Raw genomic sequence first — 24735 nt, forward strand, 5'->3', positions numbered from 1 at the left:
AATCAAGTTCTGAGTTGGTTCCAGTGATGATTTTTGTATGTTTATAATGAGACCGAGAGACTTGAATGTTCGGGTTGTTATTTTTACTGCCTCACTCTTCTCTGTATGAGTGCGACCTCTGAGCAGGCAATCGTCCAGGTAGGGAAAAATCATCACCCCTGCTTTGCATAGGTAAGCTGCTACAACTGCCAGGGTTTTGGAAAATATCCTGGGAGCACATGCCAGGCCAAATGGAAGTACTTTATACTGGAAATGTTTGTCTGCTGCTGTAAAGCGAAGAAATCGTCTGCGCGTCACATGTATTGCAACGTGGAAATAAGCATCCTGTAAGTCGAGGACTGCGAACCAATCTCCCTCATTCAGAGCTGGTATAATTGTAGCTAGGGTGACCATTTTGAAGTGTTGTTTTCGGAGTTATAGGTTTAGATTTCGTAGATCCAAGATAGGTCTCCATCCTTCATTCTTCTTTGGAATAAGCAAATATCGAGAATAGAACCCTTCTCCCTGGAATTCCTCAGGCACTCTCTCTATTGCTCCAATGGTGAGCAAACAATGGACCTCTTGTTTCAACCAATCCATGTGAGATGGGTCCCTGAAAAGGGACAGGATGGGTGGGGTAGTTGGGGAAAGTGAAATGAAAGGAATGGTGAGACCGGAAGCTACAATTTCCAACACCCATTTGTTTATGGTGATAATGGACCAATGATGGTAATAGGGTCTTAGACGATGTTGGAAAAGAAGTGAGATGGGAGCTTGACTACACCTTCAAATTTGCTATTTTGCAGATGACTGATTAGAGATACGATTAGGCTGCTGACGTCTGCGCTGAGGATGCTGACAGAATCATTGATGTTCCAGGGGTCAAGGTTGTTGTCTATGGAAAGAGAAATCATATTGTCTCTGGTAAGTATAATAATAATGCTTTCGTCTAAAGGGGGGTGTATACATCCCTAGTGTGCGAAGCGTAGTTTGGGAATCCTTGACTGAGTGCACGGCCTCGTCTATTTTGCTGGCAAAGAGCTTGTGCTTATCAAAGAGCAAGTCCTCAACTTTATTCTGGAGTTTCGTGGGGACTGCTGCAGATGATAACCATGAAGATCTTCTCATTGTGTCCGCCACATCCATGGCGATCTGTAATGCAGCTCTGCATGACGCGTACCCCTCTTATACTATGGATTTGAGTAATGGTCTTTTGAATCAGGGAGATGTTGTAGAAGGTTCGCCAATTTTGAATAATTATCAAAGTTATGATTGGAAAGGAAAGCGGAATAGTTGGCAATACATAGTAGTAACATGGCTGAAGAATAGACTTTCCTTTCAAAAATATCTAGCTTTTTATTATCTTTTTCTGGAATGGTATTTCTGTACTGTGGTACTTTTGATCTATGTTGTACTGCATCGACCACCAATGAATTAGGTTGGGGGTGGTTAAACAGAAAGTCCAAGCCCTTAGCAGGGACAAAATACTTTTTATCCGCTTTTTTACTCATTGGGGGAGCAGATGCCGGAGTCTGCCAAATTTCCTCCGCCACCTCCATGATCACCTCATCAATAGGAAGTGCAATTTTATTCTGGTGCTGTGGGCATAGGTTTTTCAAGAGGCGGTGCTGTTTCATTCGAATATCTGGTAACTGCACCTCTCGACTATCTGCAACACGTTTGAAAAGATCTTGAAATTGTTTCAGGTCATCTGGTGAGGAAACATCACCTAGAATCACCGCCTCATCTGGAGAAGATGATGAGTGGTCTGTTGGTGATGCACCCTGCTGCCGGTCCTCTGGATCAGACAACTGACCCTCTTTGGGCTCAGAGTGCTCCAACTGAATCACTGGGCTTTTTGGAGGAAGAAGCGATGAATGACTGCATTGAGGCACTGGAGGTAAGTGTTGAGAATCAGTAGATAAACAGCAACATGTGCGCCTCTTGTAGCATTGGAAGGTCCGGTTATGATGAATAGGGTTGTAGTATCCCTTGTGGTAATGACCACAGTACCGCTCTGAGCACATTGCCAATAAATGCCTGGAAGAGTACACACTGCTATGCCTTGTATAGTAATACCGCCTTGTGACTGGATGGGCGATCATGAGTAATTTAATGAGCGCCTTGGAGATGAGGATTGAGAGAGAGAGAGAGAGAGCCTTCTCTCTCTATATCTTGGCTCTCTGTAGCAGGAATAGCAATCAGAAGAGACTGGGCTGCCTACCCTATTGTAATGCTGATGATGTGATCGCGGGGAGAAGGGTGGCCCCGGTGAGAAAGTTGGAGATGGAGAATTTTTGAGCCCTGGATGTACAATTGCCTGTTTACAGGCTTCCCCCCAGTGCCGGCGTGATATTAGCCTGCAGTGCTGCCGGGGCATGAGGTGGTGAGGGAGCTTGCTCCGGTTCCAGCAAGCTCCCTTGTTGATTTAAAGCTGTTCCTGTTGCCGGTGCCGATGCCCCTGGTACTGGTGGTGCAGATGTCAGTTTCTATGGCCCTGATGGAACTGGTGCCGATTGTGCTCTCAGTGCTAGCAGCGGCGGCTTCTTTCCGCTTGTGTCCGGCAGCCACCGAGACTCTGCCCTGGCTGTCCCTGATGTGCCCAAGCCATGTTTCAAGCCCCGTCCGGTACTAAGAGCCACTGGAGGAGACCGAGTTGGGGACGGCTTACATTTCTTAGAAGCAGATGTCTTGCTATCAACGATGGTGCGCTTGTGCCCCGCAGAGGTAGATGGCTCAGCAGGCTGTAGTGTCTTGTCTATTGACAGCTTTTTCAAGTGCCTGTCCCGATCCTTGCAGGCTCTGGCTGTCAGCTTACAGCAATGCTGACAGTGCTGTGGTAAGTGTGCTTCTCCCAACCACCATATACATGCCTCATGCCCGTCTGACACTGGCATGGGGTCCTGGTAGACTGCACACCTCTTAAAGCCTGGGGACCCAGATATTTCTCAGAGTGAGTGTATCGCCCTTGAGTAAAAAGAATTTTTTTTTTTAAAGAACACTGAACCAGAATACGAAACAGGTAAGGGTAGAAGAAACTTGTTTTGGTAATAACTATATACAGATGTGAGGTAAGGAGAACTCTGAGGGAGAGATGGAGCTCCGTCAGGACCGAGGGTAGCTGGAAGGAACTGAGTGGGGGCCGGACCATGCGCAACAGATCAAAGGCACGAACAGTGCAAGCCACTGCTCGCGCATGTGCGGTCCGGAGGGAGCACGGCTATGCAAGTCTCCAATCCGTGGTGCCGGGACAAGCCCAACACCACGAGTGGAGCACCCACGGGGACCACTTGAAGAAGAATACATGGTTTTATATACACACTGAAACCTGTCAAAGAATACATGGTGATGAATACTATCGAGCTACTACTCAAATATTATTACAAGTTTATGATTTACCTGTCAACGAGACTTTGCTTATAGTTTTTATTTGTACAAATATCTCTTCTTTCAGTCCAGTCCAGTTGTCTAGCTTATTAGATACAACTTCTTTAATACTGGATAGCTCTTTTCTAACACAAGGAAGTAATGAAAGAGCCTTGTTTAGAGTTATCTGATGGTACTCCAATCTTTTCCTGCAAAAACAACAAAAAATATTTACAATATCAATCATTTCTTTAAAAAGAAAATACAAATACTTGGGAAGATATGTTCAAATTGTGTCCTTACTAAGAAAAACTGCTAATAATTTTGCCTTCCATCATATTTTATGTAACAATTATTCAGTATATTGAATATATTTATACATTTCACAACACATCAACATTTTTGTCCTCCCTTATTTCTGTAAAATTGAAGACAATTTTTGATTGGACAAATAGATGTTTTATGATTCTTTTTCATGGCTTTAGATTTAGAATATAAAAGGAAAAGTTTCTAGATGTTATATGCTTGTGCACTGGCTAAAATCATTCTTTGCAACTAGCTATAAGAAATATGGTACTGCAGCTGCATTCTAAGTGCTACTATATCACAAGAAATGCCTTTAACTCTATTAATTTATTCTGTAGAGATTAATGAGAAAATTGCCAACAATAAATCTGGAAAATGATCAAATTATATTTTTAACACAGTATTATTTTGCTATATTCTGAAAAGCAAATATTGAAATGTTTCCAAATATTTTTTCCATTTGCCATATTTTTCTTGTAATTTTATAATTCTACAAATCTTGTCGTATTAACTGATTGCAGTATACTTTTTTTCCTCTTTTTTCTACAGGAGACAGATCTACCAAATTGCCATTTAGGGATACTTACCTGAACAGTTCTAACTTTTTATGTGCAACTTCCTTCTCTTCTTGGAAGCGTTTCCTGGCCTCATTCAGATTTTGTAGCTCATTTTGTTTGCCTTTCAATTGCACAGATAAATTATTTATTCTGCATACATAAATAAAAGTGGTATATAGTGTTACTATTTGCACAACTAAAAATCTACATTTTGTACTTCTTCCACTAGTTTTGAGAACAAAACTTACTATAAAAATGTCATTTTTCAATGCTAGAAGTTATACTGTTTAGGACTAGGGGTACTGTATTCTGAAATGGAATAAATCCAGCTGCTGTACATATTTCCTCTCACTGTTCACCAGAAATAGAGGCTACTGACTTTTAAGGTGTCATGTGAAGTACTTCTGAGTCCAGCATTTGCTTGACTAGGAATTATTTCTGTAGTATTGTTATGACTGTCTATGACTACACAGAGAAGTGAATTATATGTCCTGCTGATTGTGGGCAGGAGATGTAGTCAGTTACATTTGGCCCCAAATTCGTATTTTACAGGAACAAATTTTCACAAAACCTAATATCTATACAAATGCTTCTATCTTTTAAAAATTAAAATCTAGTACGGTATAAGAAATTTCATAAACAAACAACTGTACACCTGATGTGTTCAAAACCATACACTGCAGCACAGAGAAGCTTAAGTGGGGTATATTATTTTTATTTAAACAAATATCTTTTATAGTGACAAGAAAATTGGATTTTTAAAAATCTTGCACTTTTAATAATCAAAAGTGATCTCATTTATGTAAGGAAACATGTTTGTCTACAAATAAATTATTGTTAAGTTCTCGATATTTTGTAGCATTTATCTTACCTGTCCAACTTCCAAGGTAGTGACAACATAAATCAAATCAAATACATTATTTTTGGAACCTACACAGAAAATTGGACTATGTAGAAATATTTCTTTTCTGATTAAAAATCCAGGAAATCTGAGTTCAGGTGAAGAAGAGGATCTGAAAATGGACAGGTGGTCTTTCACACAAGTTTACAATGTAAACTTTTCTTCCTTTATTCCTTGCTGCATTCTTCCAAGTATGCAGGGGCAAGATTAGAAAGGCAAAGGCATAAAACAAGCTAAATTTAGCTCAAGGCATGAAGGGTAACAAGAAGATGTTCCACAAGTATATTAGGAGCAAGAAGACCAAGAACAAGGTAGGCTTATTGAAGAGGGAGAAACAACAACGGGAAACTTGGAAATGGCCAAGGTGCTTAATGACTTCTTTGTTTCAGTTTTCATCAAGAAGATGGATGGTGATGGGATCCCTAACATAGTGAATGCTAGTGGAAATAAGCTAGGTTTAGAAGTTAAAATGAAAGAACAAGTTAAAAATTACTTAGAAAAGTTAGATGTCTGCAAGTCACCAGGGCATGATGAAACACATCCTAGAATACTCAAGGAGCTGATAGAGGAGGTATCTGAGCCTTAGCTATTATCTTTGAAAAATCATGGAAGATAGGAGAGATTCCAAAAGACTGAAAAAGGACAAATATAGTGCCCATCTATAAAAAGGGAAATAAGAACAACCCAGGAAACTACAGACCATTCAGTTTAACTTCTGTGCCAGGGAAGATAATGGAACAAGCAATTAAGAAATCCATCTGCAAACATCTGGAAGATAATAAGGTGATAGGTAACAGACAGCATGGATTTGTAAAGAACAAATCAGATCAGACCAATATGATAGCTTTCATTGATAGAATATCAACACTTGTGAAAAAGGGAGAAGTGGTGGATGTGGTATACATAGACTTTAGTAAGGCATTTGACACGTCTTGCATGACCTTCATATCAATAAACTGGGGAAATGCAACCTACTATGAGGTGGGTGCATAACTGGCTGGATAACCATTCTCAGACTGTCTAAACTACATCCCTTTTCTCAAAAAAGGAATGTAAATTAGACACTTTGAAATTGCAACTGAAGAGGGGATTTAAATTACCCGTGCATCATTTGCATAATGGCGGCCGTGGGTTTTTTTAAACGGGGCTTTTCAAAAGAAAAACGGCCATTTAGACAAGGATCGATTGAAAATAAAACCCTTTTTCGAAAGATTCTGTATTCAAAAAATGAGAACAGGATCTTTCGAAAAAGGGTTTTATTTTAGATCAATCCTGGCTTCATTTGCAATTTCAAAGTGTCTAAATTTACATCCCTTTTTCGAGAAAAAGGATGTAGGTTAGACACAGCCTAAGAGAGTAGTTATTAATGGTTCACAATCATGCTGGAAGGGCATAACAAGTGGGATTCTGAAGGGGTCTGTTATGGGACTGGTTCTGTTCAATATCTTCATCAATGATTTAGATCATGGCATAGAGAGTACACTTATTAAATTGGCAGATGATACCAAGCTCGGAGGAGTTGCAAGTGCTTTGGAGGATAGGGTCATAATTCAAAATGATCTGGACAAACTAGAGAAATGGTCTGATGTAAATAGGATGAAATTTAATAAAGACAAATGCAAAGTATTCCACTTAGGAAGGAACAATCACTTTCACACATACAGAATGGGAAGCGACTGTCTAGGAAGGAGTACTGCTGAAAGAGATTTAGGAGTCACAGTGCACCAGAAGTTAAACATGAATCAATGGTGTGACACTGTTGCAAAAAAAGCAAACATGATTCTGGGATGCATTACCAGAGTGTTGTGAGCAAGACACAAGAAGTCATTATTCCGCTCTATTCAATGCTGATTAGGCCTCAGATGGAGTATTGTGTTCAGTTCTGGGCACCACATTTCAAGAAAGATGTGGGAAAATTGGAGAAGGTCCAGAGAAAAGCAAAAAAAAAAAAAAAAAGATTAAAGGTCTAGAAAACATGAGCTATGAGGGAAGACTGAAAGAACTTGGCTTGTTTAGTTTAGAAAAGAGAAGACTGAGAGGGGACATGATAGCAGCTTTCAAGTATCTAAAAGAGTGTTACAAGTAGGAGAGAGAAAAATTGTTCTCCTTGGCCTCTGAGGATAGGACAAGAAGTAATGGGCTTAAATTGCAGCAAGGGAAGTTTACATTGGACATTAGGAAAAACTTCTTGTCAGTGTGATTAAACCCTGGAATAAATTGCCTAGGGAAGTTGTGGAATCTCCATCTGGAGATATTTAAGAGCAGTTTAGACAGATACCTGTCAGGGATGTTCTAGACCAGTGGTCCCCAACCTTTTGGGGCTGCCAGGCACCTGGGGGTTGGGCTGCTTACGCGCCGGGCGTCCGGGGGTGGCACCGCGCATGCGCTGCGCACCGAGGGCGGGGCTGGCCCAGATCATACGGCGGGTGCAAATAAATGCCCCGGTGGGCGCCATGGCACCCGTGGGCACTGTGTCTCTACTGATGTAGACAGTGCTTGGTCCTTCTGTGAAGGCAGGGAACTGGATTCGATGATCTCTCAAGGTCTCTTCCCGCTCTAGTAATTTATACCCAGGAAAGTAATCCTCAATATAAAATTAAAGATGTCCAAGCGCATTTCTCAACAACAATAATCACTAAAAATGAGAAAATAACTAATTAAACCAACATTAATGTCCACAGTAGTTTTAGCTCTCGTATCTTAATATCCAGATATCACAGAGAAGTCCACAGTTCCACTACAAGTTTATTTTTAATTCTGCAATTTTTCCACATAAAATATATACTTTCAATTTCTCCATATCACATGTAAATACCAAATATTAACTCTGACCTCAGTTAGTCACTCTCTCTCATTTCAGGGGCCATGTTATTGGGTTTTTTGTTTGTTTGTTTTGTTTTTGCTTCTCATTTGTGTGCAGACTTGGACTGAGTTTTCTGTGTAGCCCCAAGCCAAAAAAGGTTCCTCATGATTTACAGCATATGTTTCTATATGAAAAAATCTGATACTTGAGTTAAGACTTTCCTCACATCTATCAGGTTCACCCGAAGGAACAACTACCTCCAGAATGGATCTGTAAACTCTACATCTGCAGCAGGTTTTGCTTCAAGTCTTACCCTCTTCCTGCCCTTTTAACATCTGTCTTATTCTGTCTTTCCCTATATGCAAAAGGGGGCATTTGGATCTAAATTATAGTATGACAAATAAGAAGAACACTTTTTACAATTAATAATAGCCTATATTAATAATATTTTTAAGCTAGCATGGAAAAGAGGTTTGCTAATTTTGATTAGACATGTGCTGAAGGTTTCATCACATGACAATCCTTAATTAAAGATTAATCTTTAATTTCTGGAGATTAGAATCCAGAAATTATGGTGTGTCATTTGTGATTACTATGGTTCTTCAGCTATCAAGGTCTGAAAACAGTTAGACTCAGAGGGTATGTCTACACTACAACATTATTTTGAAATATCTAATTTTGAAATAGCTTATTTTGAAGTAACATGTCTACACACAAAATGCATTTCGAAATAGCATTTTGCTATTTCAAAATACCACATCCACACTGAGTGGACTTGAATTGCATTTAAGGCTGGTTGGAAACAGTTCCAGCAGGGCACCAAGTCAGGAGTTACTTTGTGTGGCCGCTGCCTGAGGCTATCTGAGGCCTGTGCTTAAAGAGACAGCCCCTGGACAGCCGGTTCTCAGATTTCCCTGCTTGCTTGCCTACCTCAATGAGGTACAGCAAAGCATTTTGTCTCTGCATGCTCTGGTTGTCCTCACTCGGGACACCACAGCACCCTGCAACATGGAGCCAAAGCTATTCCTGGGCACTCTGGTGCTTCTCGTGGATGTGTTGCTGCAAGCCTGGCTGCACTTTCTGCAGGCTGCCATCTGGGAGGTCCATCGGGGAGCTGTCAGTATCCTGCAGGAAGCCCTGCAGGAGAGCTTCTACCCTGAGGAGCACTAAGAGCCTCCCTGGTCTGCCCCACTGGGGGCTTGTGCCTCATTCCTCCCTCATGTCCTTCTACTTACCCCTGCCTAACTCCCTTCCTGATGTAAAATAAAATCCATGTATTTTCATGAACACAAACTCTTTATTTAAAACTGGGCGGTGGGGAGGAATGAAACTCTGGTGAGACTGGGGAAAGGAGACAAGAGAGGGGAAGAGAGAGGGTGGGGGAGGGAAAGGGGAAACCTGGGGGGAGGGAGCAGGAAGGAGGAAGCAAGGGAAAGAAGGGGGAGGGGAAGCTCAAGGCTCAGGGTTGGGGGACCAACTTAATTTTCATGCAAACCTGCTCCTGGGTTCACATGTGGCCTTTTATTGGCCAGGCTGACAGCTATTCTGCCATAGACGGCCACGTTTCCCCATCTAGTGCAAAGATCATAGACATTGGGGGCATCTCCCCAAACCTGAATAAAGTCCATGATCTCCACCCTGGACCAGAAAGGCGCCCACGTTCTCCGGGCCCTGGCAGGCTCCTGGAAGCTGGCAGATTGCTCCTGGGGAGCGGTGGAGGGCTAGCTGCCAGTGGCTTGCTCGCTTATGTTTTGGGGCCACTGGGTCGGGGCAGTGACTGCTGGCTCTGAGCTGGCAGGCTTGGAGCTGGTACAGACACTGTGGCCAGACTCTATGTCTTTAAGGGCTCCGGGGAGGGAGGGAGGCAGGGAAGAGGAGTTTTCCTGTCTGTGCCCAGAGTGGCCAGCAGGGCACCCTGGGAAGGGCTGGAGGCCCCCTATATCAAAATAAGTATCTAAACAGTGCTTATTTCAAAATAGCAATTTCGAAATTGGCACTATTCCCCTTGGAATGAGGTTTACCAATTTCAAACTAAGCCCTCTGCTATTTCGATTTAATTTTGAAATAGTGGTTTGGCTGTGTAGACACTAGGAAAGTTATTTTGAAATAACTTTGCTATGTAGACATACGCAGAGGGAATTTCATGTTCAACTTATTTGTACATGTTTTCCTTGCCACTACTACTATGTATTTGCCCAAAATAATATTACTGAAAAGCTAGAGTAATTGTGATTTAAAAACTAAGGATATCAAACCCCAAAGCCATGTCTTTGTCATCCAGTCTGCAAGAGAAGAGATTCAACATGATGTAAAGCTTGGTACAAAGTTTAACTGAATAGCTGTCAGATGTCTACTAGATAGAGATTGTCAAAATAAGTACTTACAAATTTAAAAAATCTGTACCTCTGTCAACCTGACAAAAATGAAACTCCAAAAATGTATAAAATCCAAGTTATCTGCATTTGTTCAGTTTACCCTGCTCTCCGAATTTCACTGAGCTAGGGAAAATGAAATCAAATTGGTCAATTTCACATTTATTTTTTAGTCAGCCAATTGTACTTTCTGGTTCTTAGGCCTGAGCACAATGTTGTTGTGTTTGAGTCTCAAGGATTGTAGGGAAACATGTCCTGCTAGGCTGGAACAAATTTAAGCAACCCCATTGTAATAGTTTTTACGGATTGATTTTCATAATCATTTTTATAAAACACTTCCCCTTACCCCATTTATTTTTTAAACCAAACCTAGAGTTTCAGTCTGATGCTTAATAGTGCCTCTTTAAAAAAGAAGGAACAAAATTTTATAAGAATTGTTTTTGTCAGATGTTCTCTATAATTGTGTTCAGAGGACACTGAGGATGACCAATGGCACTGATACAAAGGGTCAACATCTAAGATTAATCAGATTACTCCCCATAACTACTGCTAAAGATGATTTAAGGAGATTAAGGCTGGAACCTCAAAACAGTTCTGGTACAGAACTTTCAGACTAACTAAAGATCAGCCATGATTAATATGCATTTATGTACTTTTATATATTTTTTCCTTCAAAAAATGAAGTCAACAGATTTCTGGATCAGAGAACTACTGAAGTAAAGACGCAGTTGAAAGATCATATGAGACGCCATTGAAGTATATTGCATCAATGTGTCTCCTTAACCAGCCAGCAGAGTCGCTTCTAAGTTATATAAAGCACTTTCTTCTCTTTGGATCTGACAGTGATCTAACACAATGGCACTTTAAAAACAAATACTGAAACTATGGTGTAAGTCCCTGCCCTGAGGATTTTAACACAGACTGAAAAGCAAGAGATGACAATCCAGGGGCAAGAAGATTACATTACAATTATCAAGACTGATGGGACATGCATATTACACACACACTTTACACATCTTATTTCCTCTCCTTCTCATTCCCTTAGTTCTCAGTCTTCACTGGAGTTAACTTAATTATTCTAAAAATTAACTCCTCTCAATTCAACTTAACTTGAGTAAGAATGGGCACACTGCCAAACTATACCTGGGCTACAGTGATTGGATTAGCTGTTGACAAGTTGTGCTAACATGAGTTGTAGCCTGCATCTCCTGAATGACAAGCATTCATATTAAAAGTACCACAACATTCAAGAGGTTTTGTAGGGGAATGAAACCTAAATTAACTCTACAGTGTAGACAAGCCCCAAATGCAATCACTCCATCAAGTCTGCAGTCGATACTGCTGTAGCTGATGAGGGGAGCCAGAAGGAAAGAACAGCACCTGCAATACCATGGAGAAGTAGCCCTTTCCATTGGTATACTCCATCGTTGGGGTACAATAGTCAGGGACTAAGATTGGGATGTGTACCTGTAGTGGGCTCCCACCCCGCCACAGCGCCACCTGCCGTCGGTTCGGGGAATTAGATCTGCCGGAAGGTGGCGGGATCCCTTTCAGGACACGGCCTTCCGGCAATGCCCACAACAGCCTGAGCTCCTCCCCCTTCCGGGGGTTTGTGATAGGCCGGTAGATCTTCAGGAGGCAGTACCCCCGTCTCCGGCACGGGGTGATACGCCTGTCTCACTGCGCTACTGTGCCTTACAATAGTCCAGGGCAGTGAGTTTATTCCCGACCTTGCTTCAGGTCGGGATTAAGAGGCAATAGTTTGTGCGCCCAGCTTTGCTTCAGGCCCGGGCCACTGGGGAATAAGTTTACCAAACACAAGTCTGTAGAAACTCCTAGTTCCGGAGCGAGGCCAGGAGTGCACCCGCAGCAGCGGTGAGGGGGAGACTGCCACCGGACTAGAGGGTGGCAGGGGGGGCGAAGGCCCACCCACTACCCTGCGCCCCGGCCCAGGGGCCCTGAATGCAGCAGTTTGGCTGCGACTGGCTCAGCAGGGCTCCAGCCGGCAACTGGCTGGCCGAGGGCTGCTCTCAGCCCGTGCTATCCCCTGGGCCATTCCTTGTCTCCCCCTTCCCAGGTACCTGTACCTCCAGAAGGTCCATCAGGGCGTCGAGGGCAGTGTCGTCCCAGCAGGGTCTGGCCAGCCCAATCCAGGGGTCAAGGGGTTGGAGCTCTGCAGTGTCCCGCGGGCTTGTCCGGCCCCGGGGTTCCGGCAACCATCGGGGTTCCAGCCGGTCCACCGGCTCGGGCCAGTCCTCTGGATCCACGGGTAGTTCTGCTGGCTGGCTTGGCCAGGCCTCTGTAGCCCTGGCAGGGAAGCCTTGGCTGACCTTTGGGGAGGCAGCTGAGGGAGGCCTAAGCCAGGTCTCAGCCTCCCCAGGCAGGAGCTCTGGACAGGCCTCCGTCTCCTTCAGAGGCTGGGCCCTGACTGAGCTCCCCGGCAATCTTCTTATAGTCCTAGCCCCGCCCCTTAGCTTCTGGTCAGGTGAGGGGGCGGGGCTAGACTGGGGCCCAAAATTGCTCCCAGAGGGGTTTCTCCGCCTGTGGCTCAGTGGGTGGCCACTCCACCCCACTACAGTACCTATTTATTGTCCCATTGCAGTTAGGGAATTCCATTGCTGCAAACTCATCTATTTCCTGTGCATTACTCAAAGTCACAGTCTTTGACAGCTGATTAATGGTCATCATCATCACGTGATCCCTCTCCTGTCATTCATTTCCAGAAAAACAGAGGCTAGGGACACTATTCCTACCCATCCTGGCTAATAGCCATTTATGGACCTAACCTCCATGAATCTATCTAGCTCTTTTTTTTTAACCCTGTTAAAGTCCTAGTCTCCACAACATCCTCTGGCAAGAAGTTCCACAGGTTGACTGTGCGCTGAATGAAGAAAAACTTCTTTTTGTTTGTTTTAAACTTACTGCCTATTAATTTCGTTTTGTGAGAAGAAGTTACTCACCCTATGAAATAATGATGGTTCTTTGAGATGTGTCTCCGTGGGTGCTCCACTCTTGGTGCCGGGTCCTGTCCCGGTGCCATGGCTTGGAGAGCTGTTAGAGCTGTGCTTCGCCGGACCACGCATGTGTGGCTTCTCTGCAATGCTGTTCGCGCCTTTGATCAGCCATGCGCAGTCCGGCAACCACTCAGTTCCTCTGACCCGCTCATCTGAAAAAGAAAAAACAATTCCAGAGTGGGGAGGAGGGCGGGTCGTGGAGAACCCACAGGGACACATCTCGAAGAACCATTGTTACTTCACAGGGTGAGTAACTTCTTCTTCGAGTGGTCCCCATGGGTGCTCCGCTCTTGGTGACTTCAGAGCAGTACCCAAACTGCCAGAGGGCTCCAGAATTAAGATTTGTGATTACTGTCATAGCCACCACGGAGCCTGAAGCAAAATGATCAACTATAGCATAGTGCTTCATAAAGGTGACGTTAAATGACCATGTTGTTGCCCTGCAAATGTCACAAAATGGGACTCCTCTCAGAAAGGCCGTAGTAGTAGACACTGTTCTGGTGGAATGGGCCTTAGGAGGATACAGTAAAGGTTTGTTACGTATAGAATGACACATCGTTATGCATGAAACTACCAGTCTCAAAATGCTCTGAGAAGTCAATGGTTGACCCTTTGAACGGTCTGCTAATTATACTATCAAACGGTCCGTTTTCCTAAAGTCCCGTGTTCCGTCGATGTAAAATGTCAAAGCTCTCCTTACGTTGAGTGTGTGCAGCGTTGCTTCTTGCATTGAGGTATGGGGTTTAGGGAAGAAGCAAGGCAGGACAACCAGTTCATTGATGTGAAAATCAGAAGAGACCTTTGGAATAAATGCTGGGTGGGATCTCAGTGTTACTGATTCTTTAGAAAAGATTGTATAAGGGGGCGAAGCCATGAAGGCCGCTATTTCACTTACTCTATGAACTGAGGTAAGGGCTAAAAGAAACAAAAGCTTGATGGTAAGTACGTGTAGTGGAATTGTGGTTAGGAATTCAAAGGGGGGGGCAAGTCAAAGCTTCCAAAACTAAGTCCAGATTCCACGAGGGAGGCAGCAGCCTCTGAGGTGGATTGAGGATTGTGAGCCCTTTCAGAAACCTTTTTGTAGTGGGGTGAGCAAATAAAGAAAAACGCTCATCCATACAGTGGAAAGCACTAATTGCTGCTAAATGCACCCGTAAAGAAGCTATTGCCAGTCCATTGTCAAGGAGCCGTAGGATGTAAGCCAGTATGTGAGCTAAGGTTGCAGAGTGAGGGTCTAGATTATTGCTCGCATGCCATGCCTGGAATCTGGTCCATTTAGCTATATACGTCGCTCATATAGATTCTTTTCTACTATGCATTAACACTTACTTGACCCGTTGTGAACAGAGTTGTTCGGAATAGTTAAACCAACCAGCATCCATGCCATGAGGTGTAGGATCTCGGGTGGCTCATCGATCCGTTGTCCTGGTCAGGAGAAGAGGTAGGGTGTATGGTGCCCTTATCAATATTTGGTGGAGCATTGAATACCAGAGTTGGCGAGCCCATGCTGGGGCTCTAAGAATTACTCAAGCCAATTCCATATTGATCTTCTCAAGGATATTGGGTATTAGAACCACTGGGGGAAAAGAGTACAACAGCAACCTTCCCCAGTGGAGAAGGAAAGCATCCCCCAATGAGTGACGTCCTATTCCCGCTCTGGAACAATAGGTGGGACACTTCGTGTTGTTTTCTGTTGCAAACAAATCTATTGTCAGAAACCCCCACCAGGCAAATATATTATTTACAATGTCTGTGCGGATCTCCTACTCATGATTGTGGGGAAAACGTCTGCTGAGTGAGTCCGCTATCGAGTTGTCGGCACCTGGTAAATAGGAGGCTGTTAAAACAGTGTTGTGGATACACCAGTTCCATAACCGGATGCTCTCGACGCAGAGAGAATGAGATCAGGTGCCTCCCTGCCTGTTGATGTAAAACATGGTTGCAATGTTGCCCATTAGGACTCTGGTCATCATATTCCTTATCTGAGGCTGAAAATGTTTGCAAGCATGTCGTACTGCCTGTAACTCGAGCACATTGATATGCAATAGCATTTTCTGTGTAGACCAGCAACCTTGGACCTTAAGGCTTCCCATGTGTGCTCCCCAGCCGGTAAGAGAAGCATCTGTGGTTATTTGCTTTGTAGGTTGTGGGTGATGGAACATAATGCCTGCCAAGAGGTTGTTTGGCTTGGTCCACCACTGAAGGGACTCATACGTGGTGCGGTACCACTACTGGTCTGTGAATGCTGTGTTTTGCTGGAATGTAAATCGTGGCTAATCAATGTTGGAGGCAGTGAAAATGTAACCTTGCGTTTTGTACCATGATGGTGGAGGCAGCCATGTGGCCCATTAGTTGTAAACAAATGCGTGTGGGAATCGCTGGCGCATGCGTCAGAGTGTGTACAAGATCCTGGATTGCTGCAAAATGTTCCCTTGGTAGGTAAGCATGTTCCACATTTGAGTCGAGTCGTGCTCCTATAAAGATCAGATCCTGAGAGTGATGATTTTTTCACATTTATGAGAAGGCCCAGAGATGAGAATATCTTGGATACTGTTGCTACCATTTGACATGCCTCCATATACGTGTGGCCCCTGACAAGACAATCACCTAAATATGGGAATATCATCACCCCTATCCTGCATAAGTGGGCTACCACAACCGATGATCATCTGGGTGAATGAAATTGTGAGCAGGACCATCGTGCTTCTAGATACACTGTGTCTCTATAATTGCATCGTCTGTATGTGACATGGATGGGAGAAACACTATACCCAAGGTACCGCTGATGCCTTGATGGAAAGGGGGATGGTCCCAGAGAAAAAGCTGGAGAGACAGACCTCTCTCTTGCATGAGTTTTTCCCAGTGCTTTTCTAGGTGCTGAATCTGTCAGTTTCCATGGCAACTGGGGAGCTCGGTGCCAAGTGAGGGCAGACTGGCACTGGGGAGATTAATTGCAGCTGTGGTGTTGCTGGCACCGGCAGTATGCCTGGTGCCGGTGTTGCTGCCAGTGCAGCCGGTGCTGGGGCTGGCACAGCAAGTTCCCGTGCCACAGGGGCCGCTGAAGCCGGTGCCGGCTGGCTTGTCAGTTGCAGCACCGGCGCTGTTGTCAGAGGCGGCGCGGCTGAAGGTGGTGCTGGCTTGCTCATCAGTTTCAGCACTGGCACTGATGTCGATACCGAGGCAGCCCACGCTCTTGGCAGCGATGGTAACCCTCTTGTTCTAGGGCCCGCAGAGTGTTGGGACCCCGCAGAGGGCACTTTGGAGGCTGCAGAGTTTTTGGAAGTTGCTGACGGAAGGGAGCGTGTTGGGGACGGCTTCAACCCCTTTGAAACGGCCGGCCCAGGAGAAGCCGCTCTCCGCTTGTGATTGGAGGGATTAGTAATGGCTGTGGCAGGCATGCTATCAGGTTGCAATGCCTTGCCAAACATTAGCATTTTGAGCCTCATTTTCTGCTCCCTCCGAGTTCTGGTCATGAGCTTGCAGCAGCAGGTGCACTTCTGTGGAACGTGTGATTCGCCCAGGCACCGAATGCAAGCCTCATGGCTTCACGGCCATGAAACCAGCATGGCTTCACGGCAGAGCGAACACTTCTTAAAACCAGTGAACACCGGCATTGTCAAGGGGCCGGTAAAGGTGGCTGAGTGACGACACTCCGTTTAGTCCCCGTCTTCTGTTGCTTGTTTTGATGTCAGTTTCAGGGTTTTTTTTCTTTTTTTTTTTTTTACGATTAGCCGTAGAGGCTTCCTAAATAATTCTGAAGAGAAAAATTCTTTTTTTTTTTTTTAAAAAAACAAGAGAGAAATTAAGAACAGGAACACAACTAACAAGAAACTTCTAACTATTTACAGATGGAAATAAACTAAGATCATTCTCTTCAAAGAGAAACTAGAAGAACAAAGGGAGCTCCGGCCGCGACTGGAGGCAGTTGAGAGGAACTGATCAGTTACTGGACCACGCGCAACTGATCAAAGGCGCGAACGGCACTGCAGAGAAGCCGCACATGTGCGGTCCGGTAAAGCATGGCTATGACAGCTCTCCGAGCCGCAGCGCTGGTATTGGTCCCGACACCAAGAGTGGAGCACCCACAGGGACCACTCGAAGAACCCCTAGTTCTTATATTGTGAGAATAAGTAAATAATTTTTCCTTATTCACTTTTTCCACACCAGTCATGATTTTATAGACTTCTATCATATCCACCCTGAGTCTCCTCTTTTCTAAGCTAAAAAGTCCAAGTCTTTTTAATCTCATCATATGGGACCTGTTCCAAACTCCTAATCATTTTTGCTTCCCTTTTCTGAACCTCTTCCAATGCCAATATAACTTTCTTGAGATGAGGCGAGTACATCTGTACACAGTATTCAAGATGTGGGCGTACCATGGTTTTATATAGAGGCAATAAGATATTCTCTGCCTTATTTTCTTTCCCTTTTTAAATTATTCCTAACATTCTATTTGCTTTTTTGACTGCTGCTACACACTGAGGCTGTGTCCAGACTCGGGGTTTTTTTCGAAAAAAGTAGCCTTTTTTCGAAAAAACTTCACCTGCGTCTAGACTGCTGCCGCGTTCTTTCGAAATTAAATCGAAAGAACGCGGCTTTTCTTTCGACGGTGGTAAACCTAATTCCACGAGGAAGAACGCCTTCTTTCGAAAGTGCTCTTTCGAAAGAAGGCGTTCTTGAAAGCAAACAGGCTTTTTAGAAAGAGAGCATCCAGACTCACTGGGTGCTTTCTTTCGAAAAAGCGGCTTGCTTTTTCGAAATTCCGCGTGCAGTCTAGATGCTCTCTTTCGAAAGAGGCTCTTTCGAAAGTATCTTTCGAAAGAGCCTCTTTCGAAAGAGGCTTGCAGTCTAGACATAGCCTGAGTGGATGATTTCAGAGAACTATCCACAATGACTCCAAGATCTCTCTCTTGAGAAGTTGTAGCTAAATAAATCCCCATCATATTGTATGTCCTGCACATCATAGTGTATGGTCCTGCACATTCACATTTCTGCAATCCCCATGGTGGACTTTTTTCTAGACCAAAAGAGTAGGAGGATTGGAATGTTCAGCAGGAGTTTGGGAGGGAAAGGAAAACAGTTGTAGGGGTTGTAGGGGCTAGGGGGAGTCTGTCATGCATCTGTTCCACCTGCAGCACAATCAGAGACCATGCTTCTCTGATTGATTCTCCATGAACTTTATTCTCCTCTCCTGAGACTGTCTTCTCCCCTGGCTATCCATATGTACTTTCTCATTTACTGTCTCTCTCCATACTTTGTGCTTGCCACTGGCATGATCTGACGATGGCAGCAATTCTCAAAACAGGACCTTCTGACTTCTTGTTTGCCTCCTTATCTGACTGAGGTGCACCAGCAATGTGTAAGAGCCGCCTTTCAAGGGTACATCTGCAAAAGAAAAAAATACATAGGAGTCGGTATCATGTGTGTACTCACAGTCTTGAATCATAAAAGTTACATACACTTCTTTCTCATTTTCCTTTGGCAAGCAAACAACTTGGCTAGAGCACTAAACATAGTGAATACAGCCTGGGGGAGGAAGGTGGAGAGGAGTTGTATGATGGGACAAAGAGTCTGGGTGTGATCAGTACAAGTGCCTGGAGAAATTGTTCGGAATACTGGCCCTTTTTCCATGGGGGGGGGGGGGGTGATTTAAGCTGAAATCACATTATTGAAGGTAACAGAAGATGCCAGGGTGCATTTCCTGCATGCATGTAGCTTCAGAACTTGTGTATATGCTGCTCACCTGTATGTTGCTTTCCAGAAATAACTTGCGACTGGCACAAAAAGTTTCCTACAATGGGGGAAGAAACAAAGCATCTCCACCAAGGAACCTTCGGCAGAGGATTGCAGAGTATATGTAGGAAAGTCTCCTAGAGCTCTATATGGATGAATTCTGGGTGATCTCAGTGTGCAGTAACAAACTTTTACCTTGGGTCCCCATTGAATAACACAGGGAAATATGAAGCAAATGCAAACATCTACTATTGTTAAATTCCATCCCTTCTTACATATGTGTATCAAATAACAAAATAAAGACACTCTTCTGCATGTCTCAAAATGCTTTTTGAAATAGCGCATCCACACTGATAGGATGCTGAATCGCATTTAAGGCTGTCTGGAACCGGTTCTGCAGGGCATCAGGTCAGGAGTTAGCCTCAGGCAACAGCCACACAAGGTATCGGAGACCTGTGCTTAAAGGGACCCCTCTGGGCAGCCGGTTCTAAGGTTTCCCTGCTTGCTGGACAGCAAAGTATTTTTTTCTCTGCGTGCTCTGGTTGCCCTCACTCAGGACACCACAGTACTCTGCAGCATGGAGCCAGATTCGCCCTGGGCACTCTAATGCTTCTCCTGGATCTGTTGTTGCAAGCCTGGCAGGCAGTAGGTCTCCCTGGTGTGCCCCAGTGGGGGCTTGTGCCTCATTCCTCCCTCACATCCTTCTACTTATCCCTTCCTAACCCCCCCTTCCTTCTGTACAATAAAAGACACATGTGTTCATTACAACAAAGCCTGTTTATTGAACAAAACTGGGGTGGGAGGAGAATGAAACTGAGGTGAGACTGGGGAAAGAAGGTGGGAGAGGAGAGGAAGGAGGATGGGAGAGGGGAGGGGGAAACCAGGGAGGAGGGAGCTGGCAGGGGGAGGCAAGGGAAAGAAGGGTGAGGAGAAGCTCAGGGTTGGGGGTCTCGCTGGCCCAACTGTCTCCCAGCACCGTGGATGCGGGGGCCTCGGCATCCCTGGGGGTATGGGAAGGGTGGGGAAGAAGAAACAGGAAAAGAAGAAGTAGTTGGAGCAGGAGTGGTAGCTGGGGAGGCAGCAGGGGCTGGAGCAGCAGGAGGCGGCAAGCTCTGCCCCAGAGTTGAGGACCACCTGGGGGGCACAGACCGTCCTGCCCCCCAGAATGCAGTCCACAGCATTAAAATAGGGGCAGCGGTCTGGGTCTGCCCCTGGTTGGGAACTTCCCCCTGTGGCCCTGGCATACGCCTGTCGCAGCTCCTTTATTCTCATGTGAACCTGCTCCTGGGTTCGCATGTGGCCTTTGGCGGCCAGGCTGGCAGCCGTCCGCCTGCAGAAGGTTGCATTCCTCCATTTAGTGTGGACAGCATGGGCGTTGGAGGCACCCCCCCATACCTGAATTAGGTCCCTGATCTCCTCATTGAACCAGGCAGGCACCTGCCTTTTCTGGCCCCTGGCAGGCTCCTGGGACCTAGCAGACTGGTCCTGGGGAGTAGTGGAGAGCTGGCTGGCACTGGCTGCCTGTTTCATGCTGGGGCCACTGAGTCAGGTGCAGCGACTGCTGGCTCTGGGCTGGCAGGCTTGGAGCTGGCACAGGCACTGTGGCCAGAGTCTACCCCTTTAAGGGCTCTGGGGAGTGGGGGAGGGAGAGGAATTTTCTTGGTTGTGCCCAAAGGGGCCACCAGGGCACCCTGGGAATGGCTGAAGGCCCCCTATATCGAAATAAGCGTCTATACAACACTTATTTCGAAATAGCAATTTCGAAATTGGTGCTATTCCTCGTGGAATGAGGTTTACCAATGTCAAAATAAGCCCTCTGCTATTTCGATTTAATTTCAAAATTGCAGTTTGGCTGTGTAGACACTGGTAAAGTTATTTCAAAATAACATTGCCGTGTAGTCGTACCCTTAGAGCAGTGGTCCCCAACGCGGTGCCCACGGGCGCCATGGCACCCGCCGAGGCATTTGTGTGCACCCGCTGACAGCCTGGGCCAGCCCCGCCCCCGGCGCATGGCGCACTGGAGGCACCGGCCCCAGGTGCGCAACACGCACCGGCGCCTGGTGAGCAGCGCTCGGGCAGACCCAGCCCCGGGGCACATGCAGGCGCGCGGCGCCGGTGCCGGCCCCAGGCGCGCGGCGGCCCCGGCCCCGGGCCCACAGCACAAGGCGCTTGGGCGGCCCCAGCCCCGGGGCACATGCCAGCACCAGGTGCAAGGGCATCCCCGCCCCTGGCGTGCCCCAGGATGCACGGCCCCGCCCCCGGGCGCCCGGCGCATGAGTGGTCCTGCCCCCCGGGTGCCTGTCGCGTGAGTGGCCCCGCTCCCGGGCGCCCGGGAGGCTCTAAAGGTTGGGGACCACTGCCTTAGAAACTAACAAAATATATATATATAATTACACGAGCTTTCGTGACCACAACAAACTTCTTCAGGTTGTGCCCCCCAAGCTCATGATGCTACACACACACACACACACACACACACACACACACACACACACACACGTTAGTCTGACTGACTAAATTCGACTTAAGGACTCCCAATTTAACAAATTCACACTTCCATGTCCTAACTACAGGGAAGCATTGAAAATAATCCAAGGTAGGCTCTGTTAATGCGGACGTGCTACCTCTGACTCAAGAGCCCCAGGAAGCACTCTGGGAAGCTGCGGGAGGCCTCCTGGAGGCCAATTAGTTTGCATTAGCAACACCAGAGCATGGACGCTAACATTATTTTGGATTTACAAGTTCGGAATTAGCATTATTTCTCATGAAAAGCAGGAATACAGAGTTCAAATTCCATGGCCTCTTATTTTGGAATAATGGGATTGGTAGTGTGGACTCACTGCTTACAAATTCAAACTTGGGGTGGTTATTTCGGACTAAGATCCTAGTGTAGACCAGGCATTAGGTGCTACAGGACCACTCCTTGTTTTTTTAAGTTGCAGACTAACACGGCTACCCCTCTGAGACGTTTTAAAAAAAGCAAACTACATTTCCCTCACTCTAAAGTAAACTCTCAAAGAACAGTTTCACTGACTGACTCTTTCTCCCTAGCGCAATGCAAAAAAACAATTATACCTACGGTGGCATTACTTTAGAAGGCCATTTACATTTGTCTTTCTCTGCGTGTCATGTATTTAATCTGTTTTACTTCCTCCTCTATCTAGCACCAGACAAGCAGATTTTTCTGTCTTCCAAGGGCTATGTCTACATGACAAGTGCTGCTGCAGCACAACAGCTATGCCACTGTAGTGTAGACAATTGCTATAGCTTCAGAAGCTGTAGTAAATCCATACTCTGCTGTAATAAAACTTTCCCCTCAAAGGGTGGTAGCTAAGACAACAAAAGAATTCTTCTGTTGACATAATTGTGTCTATACCAGGACTACGGTCATCTTAACTACATTGCTCAGGATGTGAATTTTCACACCCCAAGTGTGAAGCTAGATCTAGCTAAGTTTCAGGTATAGACCAGGCCTGAATTGCATCTTTTGAACATACTCCTTTCGCCTCAGTTGATGAAACTTCGTTTTCTGTAAAACAGGCACATATTTCCGGGGTTGCTAATACTCTGAGTTTTGTCCTTCTCATGCTTTGTGGTGAGAGGCAGCAGTATGATATCTATAGCCAAGACAATGTAGCAATATGTTGAGAGAGGATAAGAAAGGAGAATTCTCTTTGCAAGTGCTTGGCATACAAACAGCAGTGAGGTCACAATAGGATGGGCCCCTCATTCTTGTGTTTCTGTGAGAAGAGGCCAGACCCAATATTTTTTAAATTAAAAAATAATGAAAACAAGTGTTTTGACACAAATAAATAAATCAGACGTAGCTCTTCATAGCCCAGTAGTCTCTTAAGCTGAAGAAGTGAACAATTTAAAAAAATGTTGCAAGTCACCATTAAAGCAGTAGGAATCTTCCACCATTCAAGCTGAGAAGTAGCTGTGAAATGATTCCAGATCTGATATGAAGTCGAGTCTAAGGTAAAATAGTTCAAACCACTCAATCACAAACAATGGCTGGTGAAGCATAGTAACCAGATCAGTGTCATATAGTGAGTTCTCACCTCCCGTCTTACTTCTCTCTGACCACAATGTGTATGAATTTTACCACACTAGCATTGAAGAAGAAAACAGTAAGTTTAATTAATCATTGGAATAAATTTACCAAGAGTTTTGATGGATTCTTCATCACTGGAAATTTTAAAATCAAGATTGAATGTTCTTCAAGCAAACAGGTTCTATTAAAGCCAAGTTATTGAACCTGATGCAGGAATTAAGAAAAGGAAACTCCTATGGTCTGAGTTATGCAAGAGGTCAGACTAGATTATCACAGTGGTTGCTTCTGATTTTAAAAATCTATGTGTTACTCTAACCTACATGGTATTGTTCTTCTCCCATGAACTCCAACATTTATTTAATTCACCTAAAAGTTGCTTGGCCCCGATTCTGCATACCAGTGATTTGCACTGCTGTGATGGCATAAGGCTGATAAAATTGGTCCTAGGAAGATAAACCAAGTGGCTTAACAGCTACCATCACCTTCTTGTTGCAGTAGAGTGCTTGGTTGGAGCACAAGGAAAGTACAAGGTCTCTTTTACAATTGGCTGAACCCCGGCTGCTATATTGATTCTTTTGGCTACTAGCAGCTGATATAATTTAGAGAGCAGTCTTATGGTATGTCTACACTACAGAGAATGATCAAAGCTAGTCAATCTTCCAGGGTTCAAATTAGTAGGTCTAGTAAAGACAGCTAATTCAAACTGGATGGGCTTTCCAGTTGATGCCTGTAGTCCTGCTTCAATAAGGAGTAAGAGAACTCAAAGAGAGAATGTTCTCACTTTGACTTCCTGCAGTGTGGACAGCATCAAAATTCCAGTTAAGGTACTTCGACTTCAGCTACATAATTAACATAGCCGTAGTTGTGTATATTAAATGGACCTTGTCCCATACCATAGACCTACCCTTCATGACTAAGATTAGACCAAGAGTATGTATACAGAGCAAAACATACATAGACTAGCTTACTCAAGCTATCCTGAATCTACCTAGCACTTGTTACAATAGCAGGAAATATAGAACAGTTTGCGCTTCAGAATAGGCTAACGACTAACGAGCCACGTATATACCATTAGTCCTTACTGGGCTTGTACTGCCTGTGTTGAAGCCTGCACTGCACTTCTCTATTGTTACTATAACCCACAGTAGCTAGATTCAACATGCTAAGGTAGGCTAGCCTTGGCATGGCATTGTACAGACATACCCTTAGTTAAGCCGAGCAATCAGACTAACTAAAATTGGATGAAAAATTTGGTGAATTTATGTAGTGATAACTAAGTAGCCATCTAACAGATCTCACTATAGGAGCCATGACTTCTGTGTCCTGAATACGTAACTGCTGACTCAGGTCTGATGTTTAATTGAAAGATAAATATTTCTTGAAGTTACTTAGGAATTAATGCTTTGATGTTTATGAGGACTACCCATCTGAATGGGCATGTAAATTAGATTACCTGCTTAATTAAAATAAAAATGGCCACTGTGTTGTGCCGGCTCAGCTGATCGTCGGCACAATGCAGCAGTCAAGACGTGGATCGGACGACAGGGAACGCCTTTGTTGACCGCTCCTGTAAACCTCATTTCACGAGGCATAAGGAAGCAGTCCACAAAGGTGTTCCTTGTCGACCGATCCGTGTCTTGACTGCTGCAC

At 44.9% G+C, this 24735-nt stretch overlaps 1 protein-coding gene across 8 annotated transcripts in view; it reads right to left on the reverse strand.

The window, feature by feature from the left end:
- Positions 1 to 24735, reverse strand: part of LEKR1 (leucine, glutamate and lysine rich 1) — a 159988-nt gene that overhangs the window by 99510 nt on the left and 35743 nt on the right. For 7 of the 8 annotated variants that reach the window (XM_075937767.2, XM_006123470.5, XM_025184862.3 and 4 more), the window contains 2 exons: positions 4239 to 4358; positions 3379 to 3554 (listed from right to left, as the gene is read on the reverse strand). In XM_075937767.2, coding sequence (XP_075793882.2) covers positions 3379 to 3554; positions 4239 to 4358 — 296 coding nt within the window. Of the gene's footprint in view, positions 1 to 3378; positions 3555 to 4238; positions 4359 to 13244; positions 13451 to 24735 lie in introns of those variants that run through there. The other variant, XM_089780812.1, reaches the window with a different exon arrangement.

This window comes from Pelodiscus sinensis, chromosome 10, assembly GCF_052426305.1.
Source record: "Pelodiscus sinensis isolate ZL-2025 chromosome 10, ASM5242630v1, whole genome shotgun sequence".
In the NCBI taxonomy this organism is placed as follows: domain Eukaryota; kingdom Metazoa; phylum Chordata; order Testudines; family Trionychidae; genus Pelodiscus; species Pelodiscus sinensis.